Source organism: Mustela erminea, chromosome 13 (genome assembly GCF_009829155.1).
Source record: "Mustela erminea isolate mMusErm1 chromosome 13, mMusErm1.Pri, whole genome shotgun sequence".
In the NCBI taxonomy this organism is placed as follows: Eukaryota; Metazoa; Chordata; class Mammalia; order Carnivora; family Mustelidae; genus Mustela; species Mustela erminea.
The window spans coordinates 64,318,872-64,342,621 of record NC_045626.1 but is presented as its reverse complement, the minus strand read 5'-3'; the positions used below and the strand labels follow the sequence as shown (position 1 = coordinate 64,342,621).

The 23,750-nt window shown below is 53.3% G+C and overlaps 4 protein-coding genes across 10 annotated transcripts; 3 read left to right on the top strand and 1 right to left on the bottom strand.

The window, feature by feature from the left end:
* The first annotated feature begins 1,622 nt into the window (after positions 1-1,622).
* Positions 1,623-3,607, top strand: CHCHD10 (coiled-coil-helix-coiled-coil-helix domain containing 10). The gene is made up of 4 exons (XM_032310911.1): positions 1,623-1,768; positions 2,047-2,254; positions 3,141-3,288; positions 3,391-3,607. Exons 1-4 carry the CDS (start codon positions 1,728-1,730, stop codon positions 3,408-3,410), a joined length of 417 nt encoding a protein of 138 aa, XP_032166802.1. The 5' UTR covers positions 1,623-1,727; the 3' UTR covers positions 3,411-3,607.
* A 47-nt stretch (positions 3,608-3,654) lies between these two features.
* On the bottom strand, positions 3,655-7,409 carry C13H22orf15 (chromosome 13 C22orf15 homolog). Of its 4 annotated transcripts, none has more exons than XM_032310907.1 (7): positions 7,338-7,409; positions 5,960-5,986; positions 5,268-5,354; positions 5,037-5,174; positions 4,736-4,810; positions 4,496-4,656; positions 3,655-4,129 (listed from the first exon to the last, which is right to left on the bottom strand). In XM_032310907.1, the coding sequence occupies exons 2-6, from the start codon at positions 5,982-5,984 to the stop codon at positions 4,517-4,519; spliced, it is 465 nt and encodes a 154-aa protein (XP_032166798.1). In that variant the 5' UTR covers positions 5,985-5,986; positions 7,338-7,409; the 3' UTR covers positions 3,655-4,129; positions 4,496-4,516. The 4 variants fall into 4 exon arrangements, with proteins under 4 accessions (XP_032166798.1, XP_032166797.1, XP_032166795.1 ...); XM_032310906.1 differs by lacking the exon at positions 7,338-7,409 and adding an exon at positions 6,170-6,467; XM_032310904.1 differs by lacking the exons at positions 5,960-5,986; positions 7,338-7,409 and having other exon boundaries at positions 5,268-5,788.
* A 2,797-nt stretch (positions 7,410-10,206) lies between these two features.
* VPREB3 (V-set pre-B cell surrogate light chain 3) lies at positions 10,207-11,489 on the top strand. Of its 2 annotated transcripts, none has more exons than XM_032310909.1 (2): positions 10,207-10,334; positions 11,084-11,489. In XM_032310909.1, exons 1-2 carry the CDS (start codon positions 10,286-10,288, stop codon positions 11,350-11,352), a joined length of 318 nt encoding a protein of 105 aa, XP_032166800.1. In that variant the 5' UTR covers positions 10,207-10,285; the 3' UTR covers positions 11,353-11,489. The 2 variants fall into 2 exon arrangements, with proteins under 2 accessions (XP_032166800.1, XP_032166799.1); XM_032310908.1 differs by having other exon boundaries at positions 11,036-11,488.
* Positions 11,490-12,900: 1,411 nt separating this feature from the next.
* ZNF70 (zinc finger protein 70) lies at positions 12,901-23,750 on the top strand. Of its 3 annotated transcripts, none has more exons than XM_032309692.1 (2): positions 12,901-13,028; positions 16,314-23,750. In XM_032309692.1, the coding sequence occupies exon 2, from the start codon at positions 16,391-16,393 to the stop codon at positions 17,735-17,737; it is 1,347 nt and encodes a 448-aa protein (XP_032165583.1). In that variant the 5' UTR covers positions 12,901-13,028; positions 16,314-16,390; the 3' UTR covers positions 17,738-23,750. The 3 variants fall into 3 exon arrangements, with proteins under 3 accessions (XP_032165583.1, XP_032165582.1, XP_032165584.1); XM_032309691.1 differs by having other exon boundaries at positions 12,901-13,052; XM_032309693.1 differs by lacking the exon at positions 12,901-13,028 and adding an exon at positions 13,059-13,267.

The window sequence follows — 23,750 nt, the reverse complement described above, 5'->3', positions numbered from 1 at the left end:
AGGGGCCCTAGGGGTCAGACCCCTGAGATCTGAGAGAAAGGAGGTGAAAATCAAAGGAGAGGGTGGTGTCCATATTCTGGAAGGGATCCTCTGCTCTCATTACCTGGGGCCTTGTCACTTCACTAAGGCAATTTGCTCCATCAATGGCAACCATGTACAGCCCAGACCCAGGCAGTGGCTCCCATCCTGCCAGGCAGGTTCCTGAGAAGCTGCAACGAGAGACTGTGGGCACCCAGTCTGGGCCGAGTAAGGGAAAGAGTCAAAGAGGGAGAGGGGGGCAATCAGATCCACTCAACCCCTCCCTACTGGTCCCAGTCCTGGGAGTCCTCATAGCCTCTCCAGGAAGGCTCCACAGAGGAAAGAGAAGACAGACCTCAAGTGTTAGCAATCTATTTCTTTAAAGTGACTCACTTTTGCTTGGGGTGATTTCATCCTCCCTACAATCCTGGTGCCACAAGCCCTGTACCCACCTCCCACCCCACGACACATGGGACAGTGATAGAGGAGGGTAAAGAAATCAGAGCTCCTCTCAGTCCAAGGGTAATAATATGGTCACCGAGAAATCACTCAGAAAAAAAACCATAAACCTCAAGTTCCAGAAGGGCTGGGAAGCGTCCTAAATCCGCACCTTCACCCTTCCCTTGGCCTGGAACCAAGATGGTAAAATCCCGAGGCCACAGGATTCAAACGCCTCTGGGCACCTTTGGAATGGGCATGCTGCTTGTATGTCCCGTAAACGCTGTCAGTGTCTGGCGCTGCGTCCGTTTTGCGGGTTAGGGTGTCAGGTGGGGTGCTGGGCGAAACGGAGGGGGCGGTCATCCCACCGGAGGAGGGTACTGCGCAAGGCTTCGCAGGGTTGCCTTGCACTTGAACCAGGGAGTCGAAGAGGGGCTCCGGGCGCCCCCTGGCGGGAGCTCTGGGAAAGAATCCCGTCGGGCCTTCCTTTGGGTATTTCTTCCCAGCTGGGTTCCCCTCTAGCCCCGCTGCCCTCCTCCCCGGCGGGGGACCCTGAGGTCAAGTCGTAGCGGGTAAACCCAGTCCGTAGGAGGGGGACCAAAGCCTTGTCTGGCGCCTGGTGCCACTCCCTTGCTGGCTTCATCCGGTCGCCTCCCTGTCTATTTCTTCCCTGGCGATCGGACAGCAACCAACTCCACTCCCTGGGCTCCGCGGTGGTGGATTTTTTTTTTTTTAAGATTTTATTTATTTATTTGACAGAGTGACGGCGAGAGAGGGAACACAAACGAGGGGAGTGGGAAAGGGAGAAGCAGACTTCCCGCCAAGCAGGAAGCCCGTTGTGAAACTCTATGCCAGGACCCTGGGATCATGAACCCAGCCAAAGGCAGACGCTTAAAGACTGAGGCACCCGGGTGCCCTCAGAGGTGGTTTTTGAAGGGACTTGGCTCATCACCGCGGGGTCAGCCCTCGGCACTTTGCAGCATTGGCCCGAGTCCCCAGGGCCCACACAGCTCGGGCCAGGCGCAGAGAGCGCAGGATAACACCGCCAGGTAAGAAGGGTACTGAGAAGAGGTGACGCTGTAAGAGACAGGTCCCGGAGACGCGCGTGAAGGTGAGCACCGCCCCACGCTCAGCCACTCCCTCTGGAGGCGTGTCCCCTAGGCTCCGCCCCCTTGCGCCGCAGTGTTTAGCGGAGCCGCGTTCGTCCACGAGACAGAATCGCTGTCACTGCCGCCGTCTCTGATTGCGCTCGGTTGCGTCTCACCGCCATCATGCCCCGGGGGAGCCGAAGCGCGACCGCCCGGCCAGCCAGGTGTGAGCGGGACAGGAGCGGTTGGGGAGGGGGCTAGGGAAACGTGGGCACTCCTGCGCAAGGGCGCAATAGATTGACCTTGGCGGCTGCTGCGCCATCTTGGTGGGGGAGGGGCGGGGTGCCGCAACCGCGTGTCTTAAGAGGGTGGTCGCCCACCCTCGGGGCGAAGAGGGGAGGAGGGGGAAGACGGGGTTCGTGTCCAGGAGCTGCGGGCCCCTGGGGCCCCAGTTAGGGGTCCGGCCGCGATTAATCCTACTTAATTACCCCCTACCCCGCAGCCGCACTGTTCACCCGCCCGCGCACCCGCCGCCTTCGGCCCCTGCACCGGCCCCCGCCTCGTCGGGCCAGCCCGGCTTGATGGCGCAGATGGCGTCCACGGCCGCTGGGGTGGCCGTGGGCTCGGCTGTGGGACACGTCGTAGGTAGTGCCCTGACCGGAGCCTTCAGCGGGGGGAGCTCAGAGCCCGCCCAGCCTGCCGCCCAGCAGGTGAGCAGCGGGCTCAGGAGAAACTGAGGCCGACTTCCCATAAGGGTCACACTAGTGGGAACCTGCTGGAATGTCCAGCGAAAAGTGCCCTGGCACCTTCAGAGCTGCTTCAGGCCCAGGACTTTTCCAAGAAGGGTCTTTTTCCTCTCTCTGTTTTTAGCCCCCTGTTGATCACAGGCAGGCTCTCCTAGCCCCTTTCCTGAGGCCAAGGTCCCTAGACTTCTAGGGACCAAGCAGCTTTTTAAAAATGGGGAAACCAAAGCCCTTAGCGATTCAGAGAGTGGCTCAAGGTAACCTAACCCTGGTGGAGGGATGTAGAAGTTCTGAGTCCCCACTCTCCCCATTCCCAGGTTCTGCCCTCTAGTCCCCACATCCCAAGGGCAAGGGGTAGCCAGCAGCAGGTCTGAGCCCCATTTCCTGTTCACCATTGCCCTACTGGGCACCCCATTAGTCCTGAGCCAAATGTGGCTTAGTGGCAGGGTCAGGGGTCATGAGGATTGCTTTGGCTGAGCCTGTAAGCTGCTATTACTTGTGGGGGTGGGGCTTATGTGCCTAGAGTACAAGCACAACGCTCAGCTTTTCTAGAGCCTTCTCCCATCTCTCAGGCCCTGCTTACTCAGTGAGCCCATTATGAGGGAATTGCAAAATGCTGTCCATACTGGCACTAGCCATCAGCTGAGTCGGTTTGAAAGGGTTGTGGGCTCCTGATTCTCAGAGCAGCTGGGACTAGACAGGGCAGGCTGGCCCCTGAGTCACTCAGCCTGCCAGGGAGCCCAGGGGCACCTGGGCTAGGGGTGTGGGGAGAAGCTGGCGGCCCCCAGCATTGGAGCCCACTTCTGGGTGCCATCCTGGAGCCGACTTTGCTGCCTCCTGTGCCATACTCTAGGCTCCCACCCGGCCTGGCCCCCAGCCCCTGCAGATGGGGCCCTGCGCCTACGAGATCAAGCAGTTCCTGGACTGCTCCACCACTCAGAGTGACCTGTCCCTATGTGAGGGCTTCAGCGAGGCTTTGAAGCAGTGCAAATACAACCACGGTGAGCGGGCAGCCCCTGACCCAGGCTGGAGTGGGAAGGGCAGTCCCTCATGTTGTACCTGCAGGCTGACCACTGGCCCGTGCCACCCCTCTCTCTCTGCAGGTCTGAGCTCCCTGCCCTGAAGAGACAGGTGCAGACTGGTGCAGATCGATGAGCCAGCCCTGCACCCTCCCACCCACCCTCCCCCCTTCACCGACAGCTGGACCATGACGTCAGATTGTACCCACATAGCTGGGATTGGGAGTGAGGAGGGGGTTTCTCACCCCGCAAATGACCGGAGACACAGATGTGCAATTAAAAGAGTTTATTTTAGACTGTAGCCTGCCGTGTGCCCTCTCACTAGCCTGTCTGCTGGGGTGGGGTCAAAGAGCATCACTGGACGTCCATCTGTGAGGTTGAATTGCTTTACCTTAAGCTGACATCCTGGGTGGGGGCTGGGGAGGAGGGCTGTTGTAATCTGATGACCTTGGACAGTCCAGATAGGAGTGAGGCATTAGCCTGGACCCCCAAGGGCATCTGACTCTGGGGACTGGAATCCCTGGATAAGCCTCTTTGTTGTCTTCTGCTCTCAGGGCTGCCTCCTCTCCCTTCACCGTTGTCTCTGCCTCTGGATCCCTTTCTCTGCACCCACATTTTGGGGGCTACCCCCCCATAGTGCCCTCATAGCTACTCCATGACCTTGCCCCTCTGGCTGATGCAACTTCTTCGTAAGTCCAGATTCTGCAGGAATGGCCCTGGGCAGCTCTTTGGGCCTGATCACATGGTAGAGGTCACGGCCAACCCCCTTGGATCGGAGTCCAGCTCAGCCACTTGGCTGTGATGTTCCAGATCACAGGACCTGCTGGAACAGACGAGCAGGCCCTGCACAGCCAAGGCAGACCTCACGATCACGTGCTCTGGGCTGCTGCCTTCATTGAGTGCATCAGCCCTGCCTTGAGCACCTACTGTGTGTTAGGCTCTATTTGATATCTCCAGGCCACGGAGGATGTTCCTGAACTTGGGTACTCAGAGTCAAATGGAGTGGTAGGTATGTCTTTTGGGCCAGTATATTCCACCTTGTTGGTATTTGTGTGTGTGTGTGTGTGTGTGTGTGTGTGTGTGTTTGTGGGGTAAAGGGGATGGTGGTTGTGGTCTATCGGCACACATAAGCCTGTCCCTGGGACTTTAGGTGTGAGCATCCCCCCAGGTGTCCGTGTCTCCTCCTTACCTGGCCAGCTTCTGGCCCCAACTAGCGGGTCCTGGATGGCAGGGAGCCCATCCTTCGTGGCCTTGAAAGGGGACCTTGCTCCTGGTGCCCACGCCGAGTGCTCGTGCGCCTCTTCCGGCCATCACTTGCAGGGTGTAGGCCTGACAGGTGGCGAAGCTCCTCTGGAAGGCCCAGGAAGCCCTACTATGGGTGCTGGGGAAAAGGTGCGCCCTCCCCCCGGGGCTCAACCGTGACACTCACCTGCAAGCTCTGGATACTGGTCATCAAGGTTCTCCAGGAGGGACTCATAGCGGGTGGGGGCCCCACCCTCCCCTTCTGTGGAGGGAGGAAGACCAATTCCTGACCGGCCTGCTAGTTCGCACCCCCACCTCTCTGTTTGCTGGGCCTGGCTGGGGCCGCCGACAAGACATTGGATGGAAAGGGTCAGGGCTAGGTCCTGGCCAAAGGTGGGGGGGCTGGCCAGGGCCTCGGGTGGTCTCAACTGCTGCCCCCCTCCCTCATTCTAACATAACGCCAGGGGGAGATCTTGGGCCCCACTTACTGAAGACCTGCACGAGGACGTAGGTTCTACGCTCCTGCAGCAGGGGGCTGCCCATGGAAGGGGCCGGGGATGCCCCCTCCTCCAGTCCTTCATCCAGACTCACCAAGTGCCCGTCCTCAGCCAGGAGGGCAATGATTGCTGGGAAGGCAGAAAGGGAGGCAAGACAGGGCTGGCATCTCTGCCAGGGGGCCCTTGGCCCCTCTTCCCCAGCATCCCTCCCTGCCCCCTCACCATCAGGGGGCACCTGCCCCCTCTGCCTCAAGTGGGCTCTGAGGGTCACGGGGCTGCACCAGGTGTTCACCAGCTCCCAGCAGCCAGCTGTAGGGGTGGGCAGAAGTGAGTGAATGCGACCCCCGCCTTGCCCCCAGTCTGGGACCATCTGTCTCTCTTCCATCCCTTCTCTAACCAGAGCAGAGAATAGGGCTCCATTATTGAGCCTGGACCCTCCTCCATCCATCTCTTGAGGTGTCAGTGACCAGGGCACACAGCTCTTGTCTCCTGCACACAGTGCTGCCTCTGCACAGGACCTCACCTCCCACCCCAGCCCCACCTGCCACTGGAAGTCGGGAAATCTGCAACTGTGGCCAGAACTTGAGGTGCCTGATGAACCCTGAAGCTTGACCACCCACTGAATTAGAGATTGTGTAGTTCAACAACACACCCCATGGTGACGTGGTGGTTGGTCCTCTAGAGGAGCCATGAGAATTTCCCAGGACCCAGCCGTCAGGGTTGCCCCACAACGGACTCCAAGCACTCTCTCTGTCTCCTCATAGAGCTGTTTCCCTAACCTTCCCCCCATCCTTTTACACAAGTGCATCCCCCTTCCCCACACTGCCTCCCTAATCTCCCCCAGGTCAGAGGGAAGCAAGCCTCTGAATGTACCACTCCCCTACCCATCTGTAGGGACAGGGGACCCCACTTACCTCCAAACATCACTTTGATAAACATGGCTGTAGGAGAGAGGAGACAGATGTGGGGGCTTTGATCCCCCAATCTGACTTTCCAGCTATGGAAGGATCTAGGGCTGAGATCTAATGGGGAGAATGGCACTGCCAGGAAATGTGTGTTGGGGGGAATGGGTGGGTGGATCGGGCTTAGGTCCTTGCTTGGCCACCCTTAGGTCTAGACTCTACCAGTCTAAAGGGGTCCTTTTGGCTTCCTCTTCCTCTTGCCTGCTGCTTCAGAGCAACCCGAGGAGACTGAGGCCCTCCCAGCTTCCAAGTTGGTCTCCATGGCAGTGGGAGCTGCCAAGTCATCTAGGCAGGAAATGCCTTCCCCCACCCCACAGTATCCCGGTAACAGGATCTGGTGCAGGAGTACAGGCACTCCCTAAGGCAGGGCTGCAATGGGGGTTCAAGGCTTGTGGTCCAGGGATGGCCCAAGACCACATCCCCCCACCAGTAGAGAGAGGGACAGAGCTCCCAGGCTGAAAGTGGGTCCTGGGAAAACTATGAGCAGGTAAGGCTATGGCCTGATGGTGATCCCTTCTCAAGGCCCCCTTCCCTGTCCTCACTTCCCTGCCCTCTCTGCCTTTCTCCTCACGTCCACCCTCCCCTCTTTTTCCTTCTGTCCTTGTTTCTCTCCTTGTTTGGGCAAGTTTCTTGAGCTATGATTTATATACAGTAAAATTCACTTTTTCGTGTTTTCCAGTTTTGACAAATCTCATAGAACCACCACTGCATTCGGGAGGCAGATCATTTCCCTCAACCCCAGCCCCCAAATTCCTTTATGCCCCCTTGTAGTCCGTGCCAGCCTCTGGACACCATGGCTCTGTCACCTGCCGCTGCCTTTTCCAGAATTGTATAAAGGGAATCATGCAGCATGGAGCCTTTGGAGTCTGGTCTCTCTCACTCAGCACGGAAGTCACTCAACAGCTCGTTCCTTCTTGCTGCTGAGGAGGGTCCCATTGTCGGGGTGGGCCTGTGTGTTGATCCATTCACCTGCTATTGTTTGGATAGTTCTCAGTTTTTTGCAGTTACGCATAAATCCAGGATAGACATTGGCGGACAGGATATCGTGTTTCTCTGCTTCTCCATCCATGCCCATCCATTCTTTGACTTTCTCTCCCCCTTTCTCTTCTCTTCATCGTCTTCTTTCCTTCCTCCCCCTTGGCACCCTCTCCTTCTCTCGGTTTCTGTCTCCTGCCCCCTCTCCATGAGCCCCTACCAGACCCCTTCAGCCAGAGTGCCAGGTAGGCGTCTGGAGCAGGCTTCCGACCTTTGCCAGCTCCCTTTCCCCAAGGTTTTAGAAATGCACCGCCCCCCTCACTCCCTACCAGGGTGATTAGGCTATATGTCCTACCCGCTGGGCCACTGACTCCGGAGGAGGACTGGATCCTCGGAGCAGCTCACCCAGCGCTCAGCTCAGTGCTCCGCCCCCATGGGGGATGGGCAGTAAGAACACGGCTCCGCAGAGTCCTCGTGAGGATTAAACGTGGTGATTCTTTTCTTTTTCCTTCCTTCCCCCCTTCCTTCCTTCTTTCTCTTTTCTTCTTTTTCTAAAGATTTTATTTATTTATTTGACAGATGTAGATCACAAGTAGAGAGGCAAGCAGAGAGAGGAGGAGGAAGCAGGCTCCCTGCAGAGGAGATTATGACCTGAGATTATGACCTGAGCCGGAGGCCGAGGCTTCCACTGAGCCACCCAGGTGCCCCTTTTCTTCTTTCTTTTCTGTTCTTTTATTTCTTAGTAAACTCCACACCCAGTGTGGGGTTTGATCCCTGAGATTAAGAGTTGCATGCTCTACCAACTGAGCCAGCCAGGCGCCCCTTAAACATGCTAACACTTTAAAGTGCTACCTTGGGGGGTGGGGGTGGCATCTGGGTGGCTCAGTCGTTAAGCCTCTGCTTTCAGCTCAACTCATGACCCCAGTGTCCTGGGATTGAGCCCCACATCAGGCTCCCTGGGAGCCCCCTTCTCCCTCTCCAGCTCCCCTGTGGCTTGTGTTCCCTTTCTATCTCTCTCTGTCATAAATAAAATCTTTTTTAAAAATTATGTATTTAAAAAAGGGGTAGGGGCGCCTGGGTGGCTCAGTGGATTAAGCCGCTGCCTTCAGCTCAGGTCATAATCTCAGGGTCCTGGGATTGAGCTCTGAAGCAGGCTCTCTGCTCAGCTCTCTCTCTCTGCCTGACTCTCTGCCTACTTGTGATCTCTCTCTCTGTGTCAAAGAAATAAAATCTTAAAAAAAAAAAAAAGTGCTCAGAATGCCGCAAGTGCTCCGAATGAGCACTGTGCCAGCAAATAGTATTTTGCAGATTTTTTTTTTAAAGATTTTATTTATTTATTTGACAGACAGAGATCACAAGTAGGCAGAGAGAGAGAGGAAAGGAAGCAGGCTCCCGGAAAGCAGGAAAGGAAGCAGAGAGCCCGATGCGGAACTCGATCCCAGGATCCTGGGATCATGACCTGAGCTGAAGGCAGAGGCTTTAACCCACTGAGCCACCCAGGTGCCCCAGTATTTTGCAGATTTATTTAAACACTGGACACCACTGTCCCTGGGGACCTGTGTCCGGCAGACCACAGGTCAGGAGGGGTGGCAACCAAATTCCAGAAGAATATCCATGCAGAACCCTGAAGCCTCAGCTCCAGCAACCACCCTTGTTGTCTCAAGGGTTCATTTCCAGTGCTACCATGAAGGAGTCTTTGAACTTGAGTGTCTTGGAGATGCCCTAAGGAGATGTTAGAGACAGAATGGGACCTATTTGGGGGAGATGGGGCTTTATAACCTCCCCCAAGGGAGCTCTCAAGGCTTTGAGTTAATGAGAACGTGCTGTTTTAATTACTTTTATAATTATTTAGGTATGCTAAGGCCAGCAGGCCAGGAGATTGCCTTTGAGAAAAGAGTTTGTTCCCCGCAGATCTCTGGAGCATGGGGCATGCGGCACCACAGAGGGACACATAGGGAAGCACCCACACTGGGTCAGCAGGCAGAAGGCAAGAGAGAGCCCTGTAGTTTCTTTATCTCTATTTTTTTTTAAAGATCTTATTTATTTATTTGACAGAGACAGACACAATGAGAGAGAGAACATAAGCAGGGGGAGTCGGAGAGGGAGAAGCCGGCTTCCCATGGAGCAGGGAGCCCAGGACCTGGGATCATGACTCCAGCTGAAGGCAGACACTTAACTGACTGAGCTACCCAGGCACCTTGGTCTGGCAAGTTAAAGGAGCTGACCATGTCAAGTGCTAGTGAGGATGTCTCCAGACTTCTCCCACCTGCTGGGGGGGTGTGCAAGATCCGTACAACCCCATTGGGAACACTAGTAGTTATCTACTAGAGATAAATGCGCATGTTCCCTCCGCCCAGCAACTTCTGTCCTGGGTGTCTACCAGAAGAAATGAGAACACAGGTGCACCAGCAGTTTTATTTGTAATGGCTAAAGACTGGAAAGCACCCAATTGTCTATTAACAGAAGAATGGGAAAGGTATGGCTTTGCGGTGGTCTATCCACATACAACTATGAGAATAAATTAGACACCGCTGTACACATATGGGTGACTCTAATAACGCTGAACGGAAGAAGGAGGAGCAACAGGAACACACTGCCATTCCCTAGAGTTGGCATTCTAGAGCAAGCAAAATTGATCTAAGTGATTGAAGTCAGAATGATTGTTACCCTTGGGGTTAGAGAGCCTGTTACTGATGGGGAAGGCACATGAGAGAGCCTTCTGGAGAGATGGAAACATTCTAAATTGTCATCTGAGTAGAGGCTGCAGGGTATAAGTATAAATAAAATCATCTAGCCAGGGGTGCCTGGGTAGTACAATCTGTTGAGTATTTGACCCTTAGTTGAGGCTCGGGTGATGGTTTCAGGGTCATGGGATCGAGACCCACGTCGGGCTCCACTCTCAGCATAGAGTCTGCTTCTCCTTCTCCCCCTGCTCCTCCCCTATTCTCTCTCTCTAAAATAAATAAATTAAAATATTAAGAAAATCATCAAGGCATACACTTAAAAATCTGTGCACCTTACCCTACGTGAGTTACACCTCAATAAAAAAGCATCTACCCACTATAATTGCACGTGTATGTCTGGATTTCTGTTCTCAGGAGGCCCTGTGGGGCCAGGCCATCCACATTTGGGAAGATAGGGCCCGCCGTTGGGCCCCAGCCACTGTACCCCCATGCCCCCACCCCCAGTCAATGGGCTGATTTGCATGCCTTGTCATGGTCCAGGGGCTTCCCCTGCTTGGGCTCTGAAGCACCTGGGACACTCCCAACAGAGCAACTCCTGTCTGCCTCCCTGCCTCTGGCCATGGCCTGCTGGCATCTGGCCCTCCTTCTGACTGGGACCCTCCTGTCTGGTGAGATCCCCCAGGCCTGGCTCACCTGGGGTCGGGTGGGGGATGGCATGGGCTCCAGAAGGCCCCTGCAAGGAAACAAATTGATGTGGGCAGTGGGAGGGTTCTAGAAGGGGCATTAAGATGGAGGGGAGAACTAGCTACAAATAACTCTGCCCTAGACTCGGGGCATGTCAGTTCTCAGTGTGGGCATCAGTTTCCCCATTTGTGAATGGGGAACGAGCAGATTGTTAGGATCCCTTCAGATTCTGATTCTTTGGGGTCTCAGAAGAAATTGGAATTGATCGGTCACGTGGGAAGCTACTCCAAGGGCCTCAAAGACAAACTACCCTTGACAAGATTCCTAGCAGCCAGTTGTCTGAGGTTGACCTGAAGGATGGGACAGCCCAGGAGGCTTCTGGGTGGTGGCAGTAGCCAGAGTCTGGAAGCCAGTGTGACTGAGGGGTAAGGAATGGGGGCTGGCAGAGAAGGACTCAGAGGCCACCAGTCCCACACTCTGAACTCTAGGTGCTCAACTGAACACAGATTCTTGGGAACATAGCACAAATGAAGACTTGGGGGTTGTCAGCTTTGTGCCCCACCCATCTCAATTCTATGCACAGGTCTGTGAGCCTTTCGGGGGTCAGAGTCTCCTTGGAGAGAGACCAAGCCTTTGTGGGGTGGGGACAGGAAGAAAGGAGCCCACGAGTCTCTCTCTCTCTCAGTCTCTCAGCCAGGCTTACCCCAGCCAGATGCACTGCTGGTCTTTCCAGGCCAAGTGGCTCAACTCTCCTGCATGCTCAGCCCCAGCCATGCCACCATCGGGGAGTACGGCGTGTCTTGGTATCAGCAACGGGCAGGCAGTGCCCCCCGATACCTCCTCTACTACCGCTCAGAGGATGACTACCACCGGCCCCCTGACATCCCTGACCGCTTCTCAGCAGCCACAGACGCCGCCCACAATGCCTGCATCCTGATCATCAGACCCGTGCAGCCCGAGGACGATGCAGATTATTATTGCTCTGTGGCTTACACATCCTAGGGGTGGAGCGTGGGCTTCTTGTCTGCCTCTCATTCCTGTACTCTGATCTTGGGCCCCCCTCTTTCTCCAAACCTTGAACTCTCCTCTGTAAAATGGGTTAACAGTATTAAACATGTAAAAAAGAATAATATCAAACATATGAACAGTAACTATTCTGAGGGCCATGAAATTCCTGCTGAAAAAGTGACTGGGAGTGTGGGGGTAGGGATTCTGGGGATTGTTACAGAAGAGGAAGCACCTGAGATCCTTGGGGCGGGGTCCAGCCTCTCCACTGGCCCCCAGGGGGCTTAGACTGGGCTTCCTGTGACCTGAGGAGCTGGAGGAAGAGAAAAAGGAACCAGCTCTTGCTGTTCCTAGCTCTGCATGGCTGGTTGTGGTTCAGCGCTCAAGGGGTGGCTGGACTGGGTCCTTATGGAGCCCCTGCTTACTCCTTTATGGGGCATGGAAGGGGTATGAGTATTTATGTGGGTTGGGGCCACTCAGAGGCACCCCAGAGCTCGGACAGAGGGTGCTCATTGCAGGTGGCAGCATCTCTATCTTTCTAAGTGTTTTATTTACTTATTTATTTGACAGAAAGAGATCACAAGTAGGCAGAGGAGCAGGCAGAGAGGAAGAAGCAGGCTCCCTACTGAGCAGGGAGTCTGATGTGGGACCCGATCCCACGACCCTGGCATCATAACCTGAGCTGAAGGCAGCCGCTTAACTGACTGAACCACATAGGTGCCCCTGGGCAGCATCTCTCCCATTAGGAATGTGTGTTCTACTGGTCACCAGTGGTAGGCCTGTGCCCCTCTCCCTGACCAGTTCTCCCACAGGCGGGGGAGGCTGTACCTGAGCAACTGGGCCGAGTAGGGGGCACTGGGTAGGGGAGCAATCCTTATTAGAAGCAGAGCTGAGTCTGGGTGTGTGGTGGGGGTTGGGAGGTGTTGGAGCGGGCTTCAAAAACACACTGTTCTTCCCTCCCGGTTCCTTTAAGAGGCGCCTATGTCTGGAGGTCATCCCTCACATGCACTGGAGTTCCGGGTCTCCAGGGTCCAGCCTCCAGTCCCAGCTGTCTCCTGGGTCCTCACTCAGCCCCTTCTCGTCTGTCTCTGCTGGTACCAGCTCAGCAGGCAGGACCAGGTTACCCAGGAAGGGTGAATCATGCAGGACCCCTGGGCCTGCGCGGGGTGACAGGTTCCACAGCTCTAGTTACCCCTTCCCTTCTCCCGAAGACCCCCGCCGCCCGCGTGGCCTCCAGCTCGCCCCCACCCGCAGGGCAAGTGCAGCGGGAACTTGGCTGCCTGCCTGCGGCTCTACGCCCGCCCGTCCGCCCGCCCTTCCCGGCCTCAGTTGCCTCTTCTGCACTCCCGCCAACGGCTAACCAGCTGTCTCCCCCAAGACCAGGATTTGTTCTGGGAACCGCCCAGAGACCACCAGTCCCAGCCCTGGAACCTAGAGTCGTGGCGCGTAAATTCGCGGACGCCAGAGGCCGCAGGAGCACCGAGACGTAGGGACCTCCACGCGGCCTAGAGCGGTCCCGGAAGTGCCCGCGGGTGGGGGGCGGGGCTCCGGGCGCTCGGGCAGCCGCGGGCTCCGCGTCAGCAGCTGCCTCTGAGCTAGGCCGGGTCGGCCGCGGGTTGGAGCAGCTCTGGTGCGGCCCCGCCCCGCCCGCCCGCGGCCCCGCCCAGGCCCAGGTGAGCGGCCCCGCCCCGGCCCAGGTGAGTGGCTCCGCGTCAGCCAGTGTGACCACCTGTCCCTCCGGTGGCTCTGGGTATGGGCGTCCCCCATCGGTGGGAAGCCTGTAGGGGCTCCGCGTCGCCTCTCGAGCGGCGTGTGCGTGTCCGCAGCCGCCCGCGGGCCTCCAGCCAGGAAACCCTGACGGGACCGAGGGTCTCCCGGGTGCCCAGGCCCCGAGGGCTCCCTGAAGCATAGGGTGAGCATACAGGAGAAGCCGAGGAAGGCCCCGAGAGAGGTGGGAAGTTGGGGTTCCAGACCTTGGGATCTTCGGTCCCAAAATATTTAAGACATTGTTGAGAACAGATAAAGGATCGCCAACTTTGTGAACGGCATGGAGACTTCAGCATGTAGGTGGTCTATAGTGGGAATGGGAAACCCCTAAGGAGGGAACCTTGGAAACATCAGGATTTAACAGGTGGGTGGAAGAAGAGTTGTAATCACAGATGCCAAGAAAAAGGGATCGGAGAGCATCAAAACAGGGAGTGGGGGAAAGAACTTTAATAAATGAAGGGAATAAAGAAGGACGTGGGAAAGGGGGTGGGGGGCTCAAAATCTTGAGGCGTTCAGGTATGCAGGGAGGGTTTAATGACAGGATAGACCCATTTTATCACATCTTTCAGGTTTTCAAGAGAAAGCCTGAAACCTACAGAGTTTCCAATATTGGCAGCTAAGTCAAACAAAAAGAAAAGGTTCCAGCTCTTTCCCGAGCCAAACAAAACGCGTCTGTGACAGGATCCTCAGGCTGCCAATTTGCAACTTCTGAAATGAAGGGTTTTGAGAAGGGAGCTTTTGGTGAGCACTGCCAAAAGGGGTGGGAAAGTGAGGTCTGAGAATAGAGGGATTGGCCATAAGGAGGTCACTGGATGGAAGAGCTGAAGATGCTGAAGTCCCAGCTGGAATTGGAAACTTGAAATTTGTCTTGGTGCAGTACACAGTCCTATGATTTTCTTTGGCAACATTTAACATCTTAGGAGGAATTGATGGAGAGCTTTGGTATTTGGTGGCTGGTTGCAGCAGGGCAAGGAGGTGAGGAACGTGATGCTGGTCAGAGTCTGTGGTTCGATCCACAATAGAGTCTAAGCTAGACAGGGAAGGGTGGACTAGAAGTGGAGAGCCAGGATGAAATCAGTGGGTTGTTAGACCCAATGAGATCAATCTAGAGAACCTGAAGGATGGGAGATTCTGGTTGCTGAAGAAGAGGGGAAGGGGAGATAAGTGATCAAAGAATTTTTGAGAATACTTCAGTTCTGTGCTTTTTTTCCACACCTGGCCTTCGTATCGCCTGATTATTCATTAAAAAAAAAAAAATCGTTTCCAAATAGGAATGAGCTCCATTGCGACTATGCTGATTAATTTAGTGTGTTTTTGAGCTGCTTGTCTACGCTTCAGTGTACTGCTAATAATAATATACCTTTGTATATAGAATTGTGAGGATTAAATGCACATGTGCTTATAGAAGGTCTAGTAGTGCCCAGCACATAGTAGATGCTCAATAAACACGAGCTGTTATTGTTATGATTCCTGGGGTTTCCCTTCAGCTTGCATAGCAATTTCTGTTTTGTTTTTTTTAAGATTTTATTTTTTATTTATTCGACAGAAAAAGAGAGATCACAAGTAGGCAGAGGGGCAGGCAGAGAAAGAGGGGGAAGCAGGCTCCCTGCTGAGCAGAGAGCCCGATACAGGGCTCAATCCCAGGACCCTGAGATCATGACCTGAGCTGAAGACAGGGGTTAACCCACTGAGCCACCCAGGCGCCCCTTGCACAGCAATTTCTGAATGAGGTCACGAGAGGCTCCCTTGGAGGCCACCACAGTGGAATGGGGGGTATTCTGGGATCCGTCCATGTCCCTATGAAAACAACCCCCATTAACTGGAGCATCTCTGCTTTTATCTTTTATTTATTTGTATCTCCCAGATGATTTATTTGAATAGAGTTCTGTGCCCCCCTCCCCTCAAAAAAGTGTAGCCATCAGTTCTAGCAGGAAAACATGACTTTTCTTCCATTCAGTCATGTATTTATGCAAACACTGTGTGTGGAAATTGTCCTGTTATGCTGGGGGCTGGGGGCTTCACGTTGAAGGAGCACAGTACTTGCCCCCAGGGAGCTCTCAGGCAGCATGTTTGCCATCCAGGGTTGTGAGTGCTTTGATGGACACGTGCACCGAGCTCTGCAGGTCCCTGAGCCTGAGATCACCAGACTTAGGGTACAGAGAAAGGGACATTAAGACTGAGTCTGGGGGCGCCTGGTGGCTCAGTGGGTTAAAGCCTCTGCCTTTGGCTCAGGTCATGATCCCAGGGTCCTGGGATCTAGCCCTGCATCGGGCTCTCTGCTCTGCAGGGAGCCTGCTTCCTCCCCTCTCTCTCTGCCTGCCTCTCTGCCTACTTGTGATCTCTGTCTGTCAAATAAATAAATAAAATCTTAAAAAAAAAAAAAAAAGACTGGGTCTGGGAAGATGAGCCAGTGGCAATCTGAGACGGGAGGGGAACCTGTTAGGAGCATGAAGCAGCAGCTAGGGCTACATGGAAGGAGAGGCTGGATCTGGGGCTGGGACGGCTAGTGCGAAGGGCTTTGTGAAGGCTTTGGGCTGCCGCGAGATCCTGAGGCAGATGATCGGGCCTGTGTTTGGGGTATTTGACGCTGGTGTCAAGGTAGAGAACAGACCTGAGGGAGGAGTAGAAGCTGGGGGTCGGTGGTCATTTGGGCAGTGAGCATTGAAGTGATCCTGGGGAACTGCATGAGGCCTCAGCTGCAGACTGACAGAGAGACAGAGACCTCTTCATAGAGCCTCAGGAAATGGACAGACTAGATGTATGGGGTGAGAGAGGGGGAAGGTCTAGGCTGACTCCCAGGGTTGTGGCTTGGGCACCTGATTGGAGAGGCTGCAGCTAACCTAGTAGAGGAGGGAAGTTTGTACTCTCAAAAACTGCCATCGTCAAGACCCTCCATTAGCCAGAATCTTGCCCCCTTTCCACAGTGGCTCCACTTCTGGTCTCGTCTACCTTTCTGAACCCCTTCAGTCTTTAGATTCTAGATCCCATGGTATAGCACTTGATTCTGTCCATCTTCTTTGTCGTGTTTCTGATAAATCAGACTTGTCTCTAACTCAGTGGGGATCATCTCGAGGGCCAGCTTGGATCTTATACCTATTTCGTTTAGTCCACGATAGATTCTGGCACAGGCAGGAGGTACGTCCTAGGGCCCTGATCTGCAGACTTGACAATGTTCCTTGTTTTCTTCTCAGATTGGGAGGACAGTAAGTGCCCTTAAGAAGACGATCTTTCAAGAAATACAGTTATTGGGGGTGACACTAGATTCACAATGGAGGTTCCCCCAGCAGCCAAGTTTGGTGAGACCTTTGTGTTTGGGGACAGCTTAGAGATGCAGCAAGGACTCTTCCCAGAGGAGGACCTGGGGGATCCTTTTCTTCAGGAAAGAGGTTTAGAGCAAATGGCTGTTATTTATAAGGAGATCCCTCTCGGGGAACAAGACGAGGAACATGACGATTATGAGGGCAATTTCAGCTTATGCTCAAGCCCTGTTCAGCATCAGAGTACCCCACCGGTGAACAGACCCCAGGATGATGACATCTTCAGCCCAACCTTCTTCCAGAAATCAGACCTTAGTATGTGTCAGATAATCCACAGTGGAGAGGAACCCAGTAAACACAATTGTGAGAAGGCGAACAGGGCACACTCAGGACCTAACGAGCCTCACAGAACTGCACCACCCGCAAAACCCTATGCATGTCGGGAATGTGGGAAGGCCTTCAGCCAGAGCTCACACCTCCTCAGGCACCTGGTGATTCACACCGGGGAGAAGCCCTATGAGTGCTGTGAGTGTGGGAAGGCCTTCAGCCAGAGCTCACACCTTCTCAGACATCAGATCATCCACACTGGGGAGAAGCCCTACGAATGCCGGGAATGCGGAAAAGCCTTTCGCCAGAGCTCAGCCCTCACACAACACCAGAAAACCCACACTGGAAAGAGACCGTACGAGTGTAGGGAATGTGGGAAGGATTTCAGCCGGAGCTCAAGTCTCAGAAAACACGAGAGAATCCATACAGGAGAGAAACCTTATCAGTGTAAGGAATGTGGGAAATCCTTCAACCAGAGCTCCGGCCTGAGCCAGCATCGGAAAATCCACACGCTCAAGAAACCTCACGAATGCGATCTCTGTGGGAAAGCCTTTTGTCACAGGTCCCACCTCATTCGGCACCAGAGGATTCACACTGGGAAGAAACCTTACAAATGTGAAGAGTGTGGGAAGGCCTTCAGCCAGAGCTCCAACCTCATTGAACATCGTAAGACCCACACCGGTGAAAAACCCTATAAATGCCATAAGTGTGGGAAAGCTTTCAGCCAGAGCTCCTCCCTCATTGAGCACCAGCGCATCCACACTGGGGAGAAGCCCTATGAGTGTGGCCAGTGTGGGAAGGCTTTCTGCCACAGCTCTGCCCTCATTCAGCACCAGAGAATCCACACTGGAAAGAAACCTTATGCATGCAACGAGTGTGGCAAAGCCTTCCGGCACAGGTCAGCCCTTATTGAGCACTATAAAACCCACACCAGAGAGAAGCCCTACGAGTGTAACAAATGTGGCAAGTCCTTCAGGGGAAGCTCACACCTTATTCGGCATCAGAAAATCCATGCTGGGGAGAAGCTCTAGAATGAGGAACTCACACCAAAGCTTGAGACCCTTTCCCAGATGGAGCCCATACCCCATCGTCTTGTCTGAAAGACCCTGCCCACCTCCCTGATCCCAGGGCCGAATGGAAATGTGCCACCCCCAGCACTTCTGGCCACACGCACTAGCAGCCAGGCCCCCTCACGGACCCCCAGGCACCCCACATATGGCCGGTTTACTGAGTGGCAGGGAGGGTGGAGTAATGGGAAGGCCCCTGAAACAGAGGCATACCCCAAAAGAGACCTGGCCTTCAAGTCATTCACATTTGACTCCCAAGCCTAGGAGATTGGGTTTTGCCATCTCTTTGCCCTTGTCAAAATCCAGAAGAATAAACAGAGGGAGAAAGTTGAGTGAAACACACAAAAATGTCAGATGGACTCTAATGTCAGCTGCCGTCTGGCACTTTGAGAAGACAGAACTGTGTTCACGGTCCAAATCCGCTAAAGAAAAATGAATCTGGAAGTAGTTAACAGCAAAATGGAATCTTCCACCTGGCTTGAGCATTGGTGGGGACAACCAACAACCTCCCTTACAGAAGAAAGGGAGGGTCTGAAAGGACTCATTCTGGGGTTGGGGAAGAGGGTGGCAAGCCCCTGGCATGGTCTCTTGATCCCTGTTCTGGGTTAGAATAAGAATAGTTTCTGGCAGATGGCTCTTTCATAGGACGGTAGAGGTTTGGTCCTGTAGGCCAGAGGACACTTGACCTTGGCTTTGACTCAGCCTGGCCTAAGGCATTAGTGCCCTCCAGTTATAACCTCTCCACAAGACCTAGGGCTCCCCAGACCACAGCGAGCGTAGGTCGGCACCATGGCCGGTTTCTGGTCCAGTGGCTCTGTAGTGCTGGGGGACGTGGGAAGCATGGCCATCCAGTCAGTTCAGATCCCAGTTCCACTCCTCCTACTTGTGTGACCTTGAGGAAGCTCCAAGGCTCTGTTTCTCAATCTGTGAGATGGGGCTGTTGGGACCTGGCTGACTCCTGTTCAGAGTGAAACCAGCCAGGAAGTTCTTTGGCAACTGGCAGTTGAGGATGGAGACCAAGAGGGACCCTTGCCCTAGCCAGAGATCTATTTCCTAAAGGCGGGAGAGGCACCCCTGCTGGTTCCCTGGATGCCAGGGCCTGTAGCCCACCCTCTTGTTGAACCGAGACTCAGGCTTTCCATTACCCCCTCCTGCCTGCCCCCAGGGCTGTGGGTGCCCTGTGGGGCCACCTCCCACAAAGGGACCCTTTCCAGATGCCATCCTAAAGCTCTCCCCAGCATCAGTGTGGTCTGTGCGGCCTGCATCCCCATGCTTCTCTCCTCTCCTCAGGCTTTGCTCAAAAATTACCATTGCCTGCTGCCTGCCTAGACCAATTCAGTTGGCATCCCCAGAGGTGGGGCTCAGACAGTGGTATGTTTTTAAATCTCCCTAGGTGATTAGAATATTCTAGTACATAGCCAGGGTGTGAGCCCTATGCTAGGCATCGTCACAACCCCAGCATCTCCCAAATGTGCTGGGCATGAGCAGAGTTTGAAGGTGGCCATTCTGTCTCAGGACCCACACCTCCCTTCTGCCAGGAATCGGCACAGGCTGAACCATGTCTGGCTGGTTGAGAGGTGTCTGGCCCTGGTCCTTGGGCCTTCGTGTGTCCACCAGGATCTCTTTGGTACTGCCTTCCCCCAGGCTTCTCAGTGCCAGTCTGAGCGATTCTGAAGTTTTCCAAAAGTTTATGGCTGGGATCCCATGACCCCCATCATGGGAATACAGGCTGTTTCAGCTCATCAGAAGCTCAGCTTGGCGATCATGTATTGTTTTGATGAATACAAATGGACAAGTAATGGTTACTTAGTAAGTGGAGCTTGGCAGGCTGGAGACTTTAAAAGGCCAGGTCTCCAGCTGGGGGGATGACAGCGGGCATCCCAGCCATGGGGACAGCAGCTGCTCCTGTCAAGCTCCTCTCTGTTGCATGAATGTGTGAAACCTCGAGCCAGCACCCGGGTCTCCTAGAACCTACCGTACCACCAGCTAGACCAGCCTGACCAGCTGGCCCCACGTATTATAGGCAGGTGGCCTGCACTGAGGGTCTGCAGTCACTTACTAAAAGTGCAGAGAGAGTTGAGACCCCTGCTCAGCGTGGGTGGAACAGCAGCACCCCCCACAAGATCTACCTCCTTGGCACCCCCATTTGACCTCGCCTTGGCCAGGCCTGTCCTCACCTGGCAGTCGTCAGTTTCCTACCTTTGATGTCTCTCTGTGTGCTTCTGCACGCCCCAGCCAAATTGATTTTCCTAAAGCTTTTTGCACATGCCACCACTTTCCTTAAAACCAACCCTCGGGGCTGTTCTACGGATAAGCCCCCATTTCAGCCAATCTGGCTTGCTCCTTTGGAACAGACCACAGGGGCTTCAGGCCACCCTGCCTGGACGCTCCCTTTTCTCCCAGCTTCCCTTAGCTCATTTTATGCCCTTCTTGCGTTTTGGGATATGCACTTTTGCCTCCTCCTCATCCCCTGACCCCCGTCTCCTCCTTCCTCTTGACAATTTATGTAACATTGAGACCCCCTTTTCAGAAGGGTGGATGGATTCTCCATAACCATGGTGGAACCAGGTACTTTTCAAAGACTGAGCAGGACCTAGTCCCTTCTGTTCGTATTCCTTTACTTTTATATATTTTCAAATCCTTCAATTTATTTAGGTTCTGGAACAGTATAGTATTACAAGAGAACATCCTGGTAACATTTTAATTGTCCTGGGATTTAGTTGTTGTTTTTGTTTGTCTTACATTTTTTTTTTTCCTTCTAATGGCAGATGTTGAGTGTTATAAAGCTCTGGCTTTCGGTTTTGTTGACTAATTGGATGGTTTTGTCCAGGTGTATGTATTGTATTGTCTGCTCTTTTTTTTTTAACTTCATATTTTATATTTCTAAATTTATTTAGCTATAGCTAATCATATTTTTAATATTTCTAGTAAATGCAGGTACTCTGGTCTAGGACTTTTTTCTTAGAGCTTTTTCTGCATTCTTTCAACTTGACACATGCAAGTTCTTGTTACCGTACGAGGAATTGCCTTTTGGCCCAAGGGTTGTTATTTTTTCTGTACTTCCAAGTGATGACTGCATAGGTCATTGCCGTTCTTTCTTACTGTGCTGTGGTATCAACATTTCTAAGTGCCCATAGAACGACGCTGGGCCTGAAGATACGATCAGTTTTTGTAAAGCATTTGTGTACTCTCAAGAAATGGGTTTGTACTCCATCCATTCTATTTGTTAACTTGTTTTTAAATTACTTTATTCAAGTTCATACTTTCTCTGTTGTTTACTTTACATTTCTTAACCTGGGGTCTGCATACTGCCCAGGAGCCCAGGAGCACGCAGGTCTATTGTAGAGTCGGCATAAAGGGTGGAACAAAGCTGGGGGTTATGAATGTGAATGGATTGTTCGGGGTCAGGGGTTGGGGGGACATGTAGCATTCCCCACATTCTGGAAAGGCTCTGTGAGCCCCCAAACAGTTAGGAGCGCTCACTGACATGATCAGATCGTAGTCTGATTTTGTGTTTTTTACTTTGTTATTTCTGTTTCACTTCAATTGTTTCTATTTTATGTTTGTTGTTGTAATGTTAGATGTGATCTGCAGTTTCCTCAAATCCTTTTTGAGAAGCAGGGTATCACTAAGTACCAGGATATTTGGAGCATATATATTTAATAGTACTATATTGAAAAATTGTGCCTTTCTCTGCCTCTTTGCCTCTTTGAATGCTTCTAGCTTACATTTCTCTTTTCCAGATACCACAATTGAAGCCCCTTGCTTTTTTCAATTTGCATCTGCATGAGAGTTGCTTTCACTCAGCATTTTATTTTCAAAATTTGTGCATATATTTTGCTGTATAACATATAAACAGCAAAGTGTTGGATTTTATTTTCTGATTCCATAATTCTTTTTCTTTTTATGCAAGAAGTACTCATATCACAATTTAGAGTAAGGCATAATTTATCTTCATGCTTATGTTTTTATATAGATGAACTCACTTAACCCAGAAGAGGCCATGCTCATTTAAGCCCCATCTCTAGGAGTTATTCACCATGTGTGGAGTATTATTTCTGGGGATCCTGAGGGTCTGTCGTTGGGCACACCTGCTCCTTCCTGCCTTGGTCAATGCCAGGCTCTGTCCTGAGCCCACTCTTGAAGTCAGCCTCTGGCTTCAGTGCACCTGGCTGATGCCCCTCACAGCCCTGTGGAACTCAGAGGAGTCAGACATACCTGCGTGGCAAACTGGGGGCAAAGAGGATTGAAATATTTCAATTTTCGATTCTCAATCCCAAAATTCTTTCAGCCTAACTTGGAATGGTACATTGTGGCTTACTTTTTAGAAAAAACTGCCAGATGTAGCAAAGAATTAGACCTCACAGATCCCTCCCCACACTCCCCAAGTCAACGTGTATAGTCATCTGGACGAGAAGCGGGAACCCTGATTGCATAACCCCCATCCCCATCACCTCTCTGTCCCAGGTGGCTTCCCTGGTCAGCCTTCCCCCTTCCCCTTCTCCTGTGGTGGTAGGGGGAAGCACTGTCACCATTGCAGAGGCTCGAGAATATGGTCACTCGGCCCCTCCTGTGGCAGGTGGGGAAACAGAGGCCATGACTATAGCATAAGTAAGGTGCTTTGGTGTCAGATCTCCCTGGCAGCTGTGGGAAGGAGGAATTCTGGAGGTTCTGCTGCAGCCTTGGGCAGCTCTTGGCAGGACTTTTCAGGTGGCAAGTGGTTTAGTCACCACAGTCCAAAGTGAAAACCAAGTATTCTCTGTCTGCTCGGAGCTGCTCAGCCCTTGGGGACAAGTGGACCTTCACCAACGTCACAAAAGGTGGATATATGTATTTGCCAGAATGCCAACGCATAGAATTACTGGGGATGGGGAAAGAGAAGCCCTTTTCTTGTCAGAGAACCCCATCTTCAGTATCTAATGACCCAGGACACTGCTTCAGAAGGCTGCCTGGTGAGTGCGGAATTGGGGTGTCAGGATGTGGACCATGCCTACTGCACCAGAGGCCATCCCCTTGCATACACTCAGAATGCTGGTGGGGACCACATGCTGAAGACTGTCCAGGGTCCACGCCCTCCCCCCTGGGGGTTGCCTGCCTTCTGGCACTTCACAAGAAGTGCCTTCTGGTGGCCGTCTGCAAACACGTGAAATGTTGTTATCAGAGCTCCCCAAGTGAAGGGTCTTTCAGTCCCCGCTTCCCTTTATGAACACCCTTAGCCAGGTTCACCTTCTCCCTGGAGATGACTAGAAATACCAGCGTTTCTGCCTTCTGGACCTCACTTAGGTCTTCCAGGTCCTGGAACCCCTGAAGTGAGAGTGAGTCACAAACAGCCAAGTAATAACGTGCTCCTTATGTAACCCTCACATTGCCTCTTGGAAAAGGAAGTGGTCCCTTGTGTGGTTCTGGGTGGGTCTTCTCACAGGACTGTAGGCACCCCCAGAAGTGAAGAGTTGTACTAGGCTTGTGCTGGAGGTGGAAAGGGGGCACAGTTGCCTTCCTGGAGGCTGGTGGGGGTTTGTGTGGGTCTTATAAATAAAGCCCAGTGCCTCTCCCTCCCTCTGATGGCCCATCTTCCTTTTTACCTGAGTCCTGGAGGGGAGGGACCTGCCACCATGTCTCAAGGTGGGCTGGAGACTGGAGCCTATGCTGTGTGAAGGGGACTTACTCCTGCCTGTTGTGCATAGCAAGGGTTTTTTTTCTTCAACACACATTCACCTGTTCTTCTCTCCTTACTTGCTGATCTCAAGCCAAGAGCCAGACACCACCTCCTCTCTTGCCTTCTCGTTCACTCTTCCCCACCCCAAGTCAGGGCCTTACTCTCTCAAGGCCACCTCCTCCTGTCACTTGATTGCTCCTACTCAGGGCTGCTGCTGTCCACCGCTGCCCCACTGCAGGCCTCCCACCACTGACCTGACTTACCCTCCATGTCCGAGTGATCATTCTGACTCAGTCGGATGGGGTCACTCCCTTTCTCAAA

Excerpts from the sequence above, each read along its gene's own strand:
- VPREB3 (XM_032310908.1), top strand. The coding sequence starts at position 10,286 with ATGGCCTGCTGGCATCTGGCCCTCCTTCTGACTGGGACCCTCCTGTCT. Across the intron at positions 10,335-11,035 it reads GACTGGGACCCTCCTGTCTG|TCTCTCAGCCAGGCTTACCC; the intron begins GTGAGATCCCCC and ends TCTCTCTCTCAG.
- C13H22orf15 (XM_032310904.1), bottom strand. The coding sequence starts at position 5,493 with ATGGATGGAGGAGGGTCCAGGCTCAATAATGGAGCCCTATTCTCTGCT. Across the intron at positions 5,175-5,267 it reads GGGGCAGGTGCCCCCTGATG|CAATCATTGCCCTCCTGGCT; the intron begins GTGAGGGGGCAG and ends CTGCCTTCCCAG. Across the intron at positions 4,657-4,735 it reads CCAGTATCCAGAGCTTGCAG|AGGAGCTTCGCCACCTGTCA; the intron begins GTGAGTGTCACG and ends TGGGCCTTCCAG.
- ZNF70 (XM_032309692.1), top strand. The coding sequence starts at position 16,391 with ATGGAGGTTCCCCCAGCAGCCAAGTTTGGTGAGACCTTTGTGTTTGGG.
- CHCHD10 (XM_032310911.1), top strand. The coding sequence starts at position 1,728 with ATGCCCCGGGGGAGCCGAAGCGCGACCGCCCGGCCAGCCAG. Across the intron at positions 2,255-3,140 it reads CCCAGCCTGCCGCCCAGCAG|GCTCCCACCCGGCCTGGCCC; the intron begins GTGAGCAGCGGG and ends GCCATACTCTAG. Across the intron at positions 3,289-3,390 it reads GCAGTGCAAATACAACCACG|GTCTGAGCTCCCTGCCCTGA; the intron begins GTGAGCGGGCAG and ends CTCTCTCTGCAG.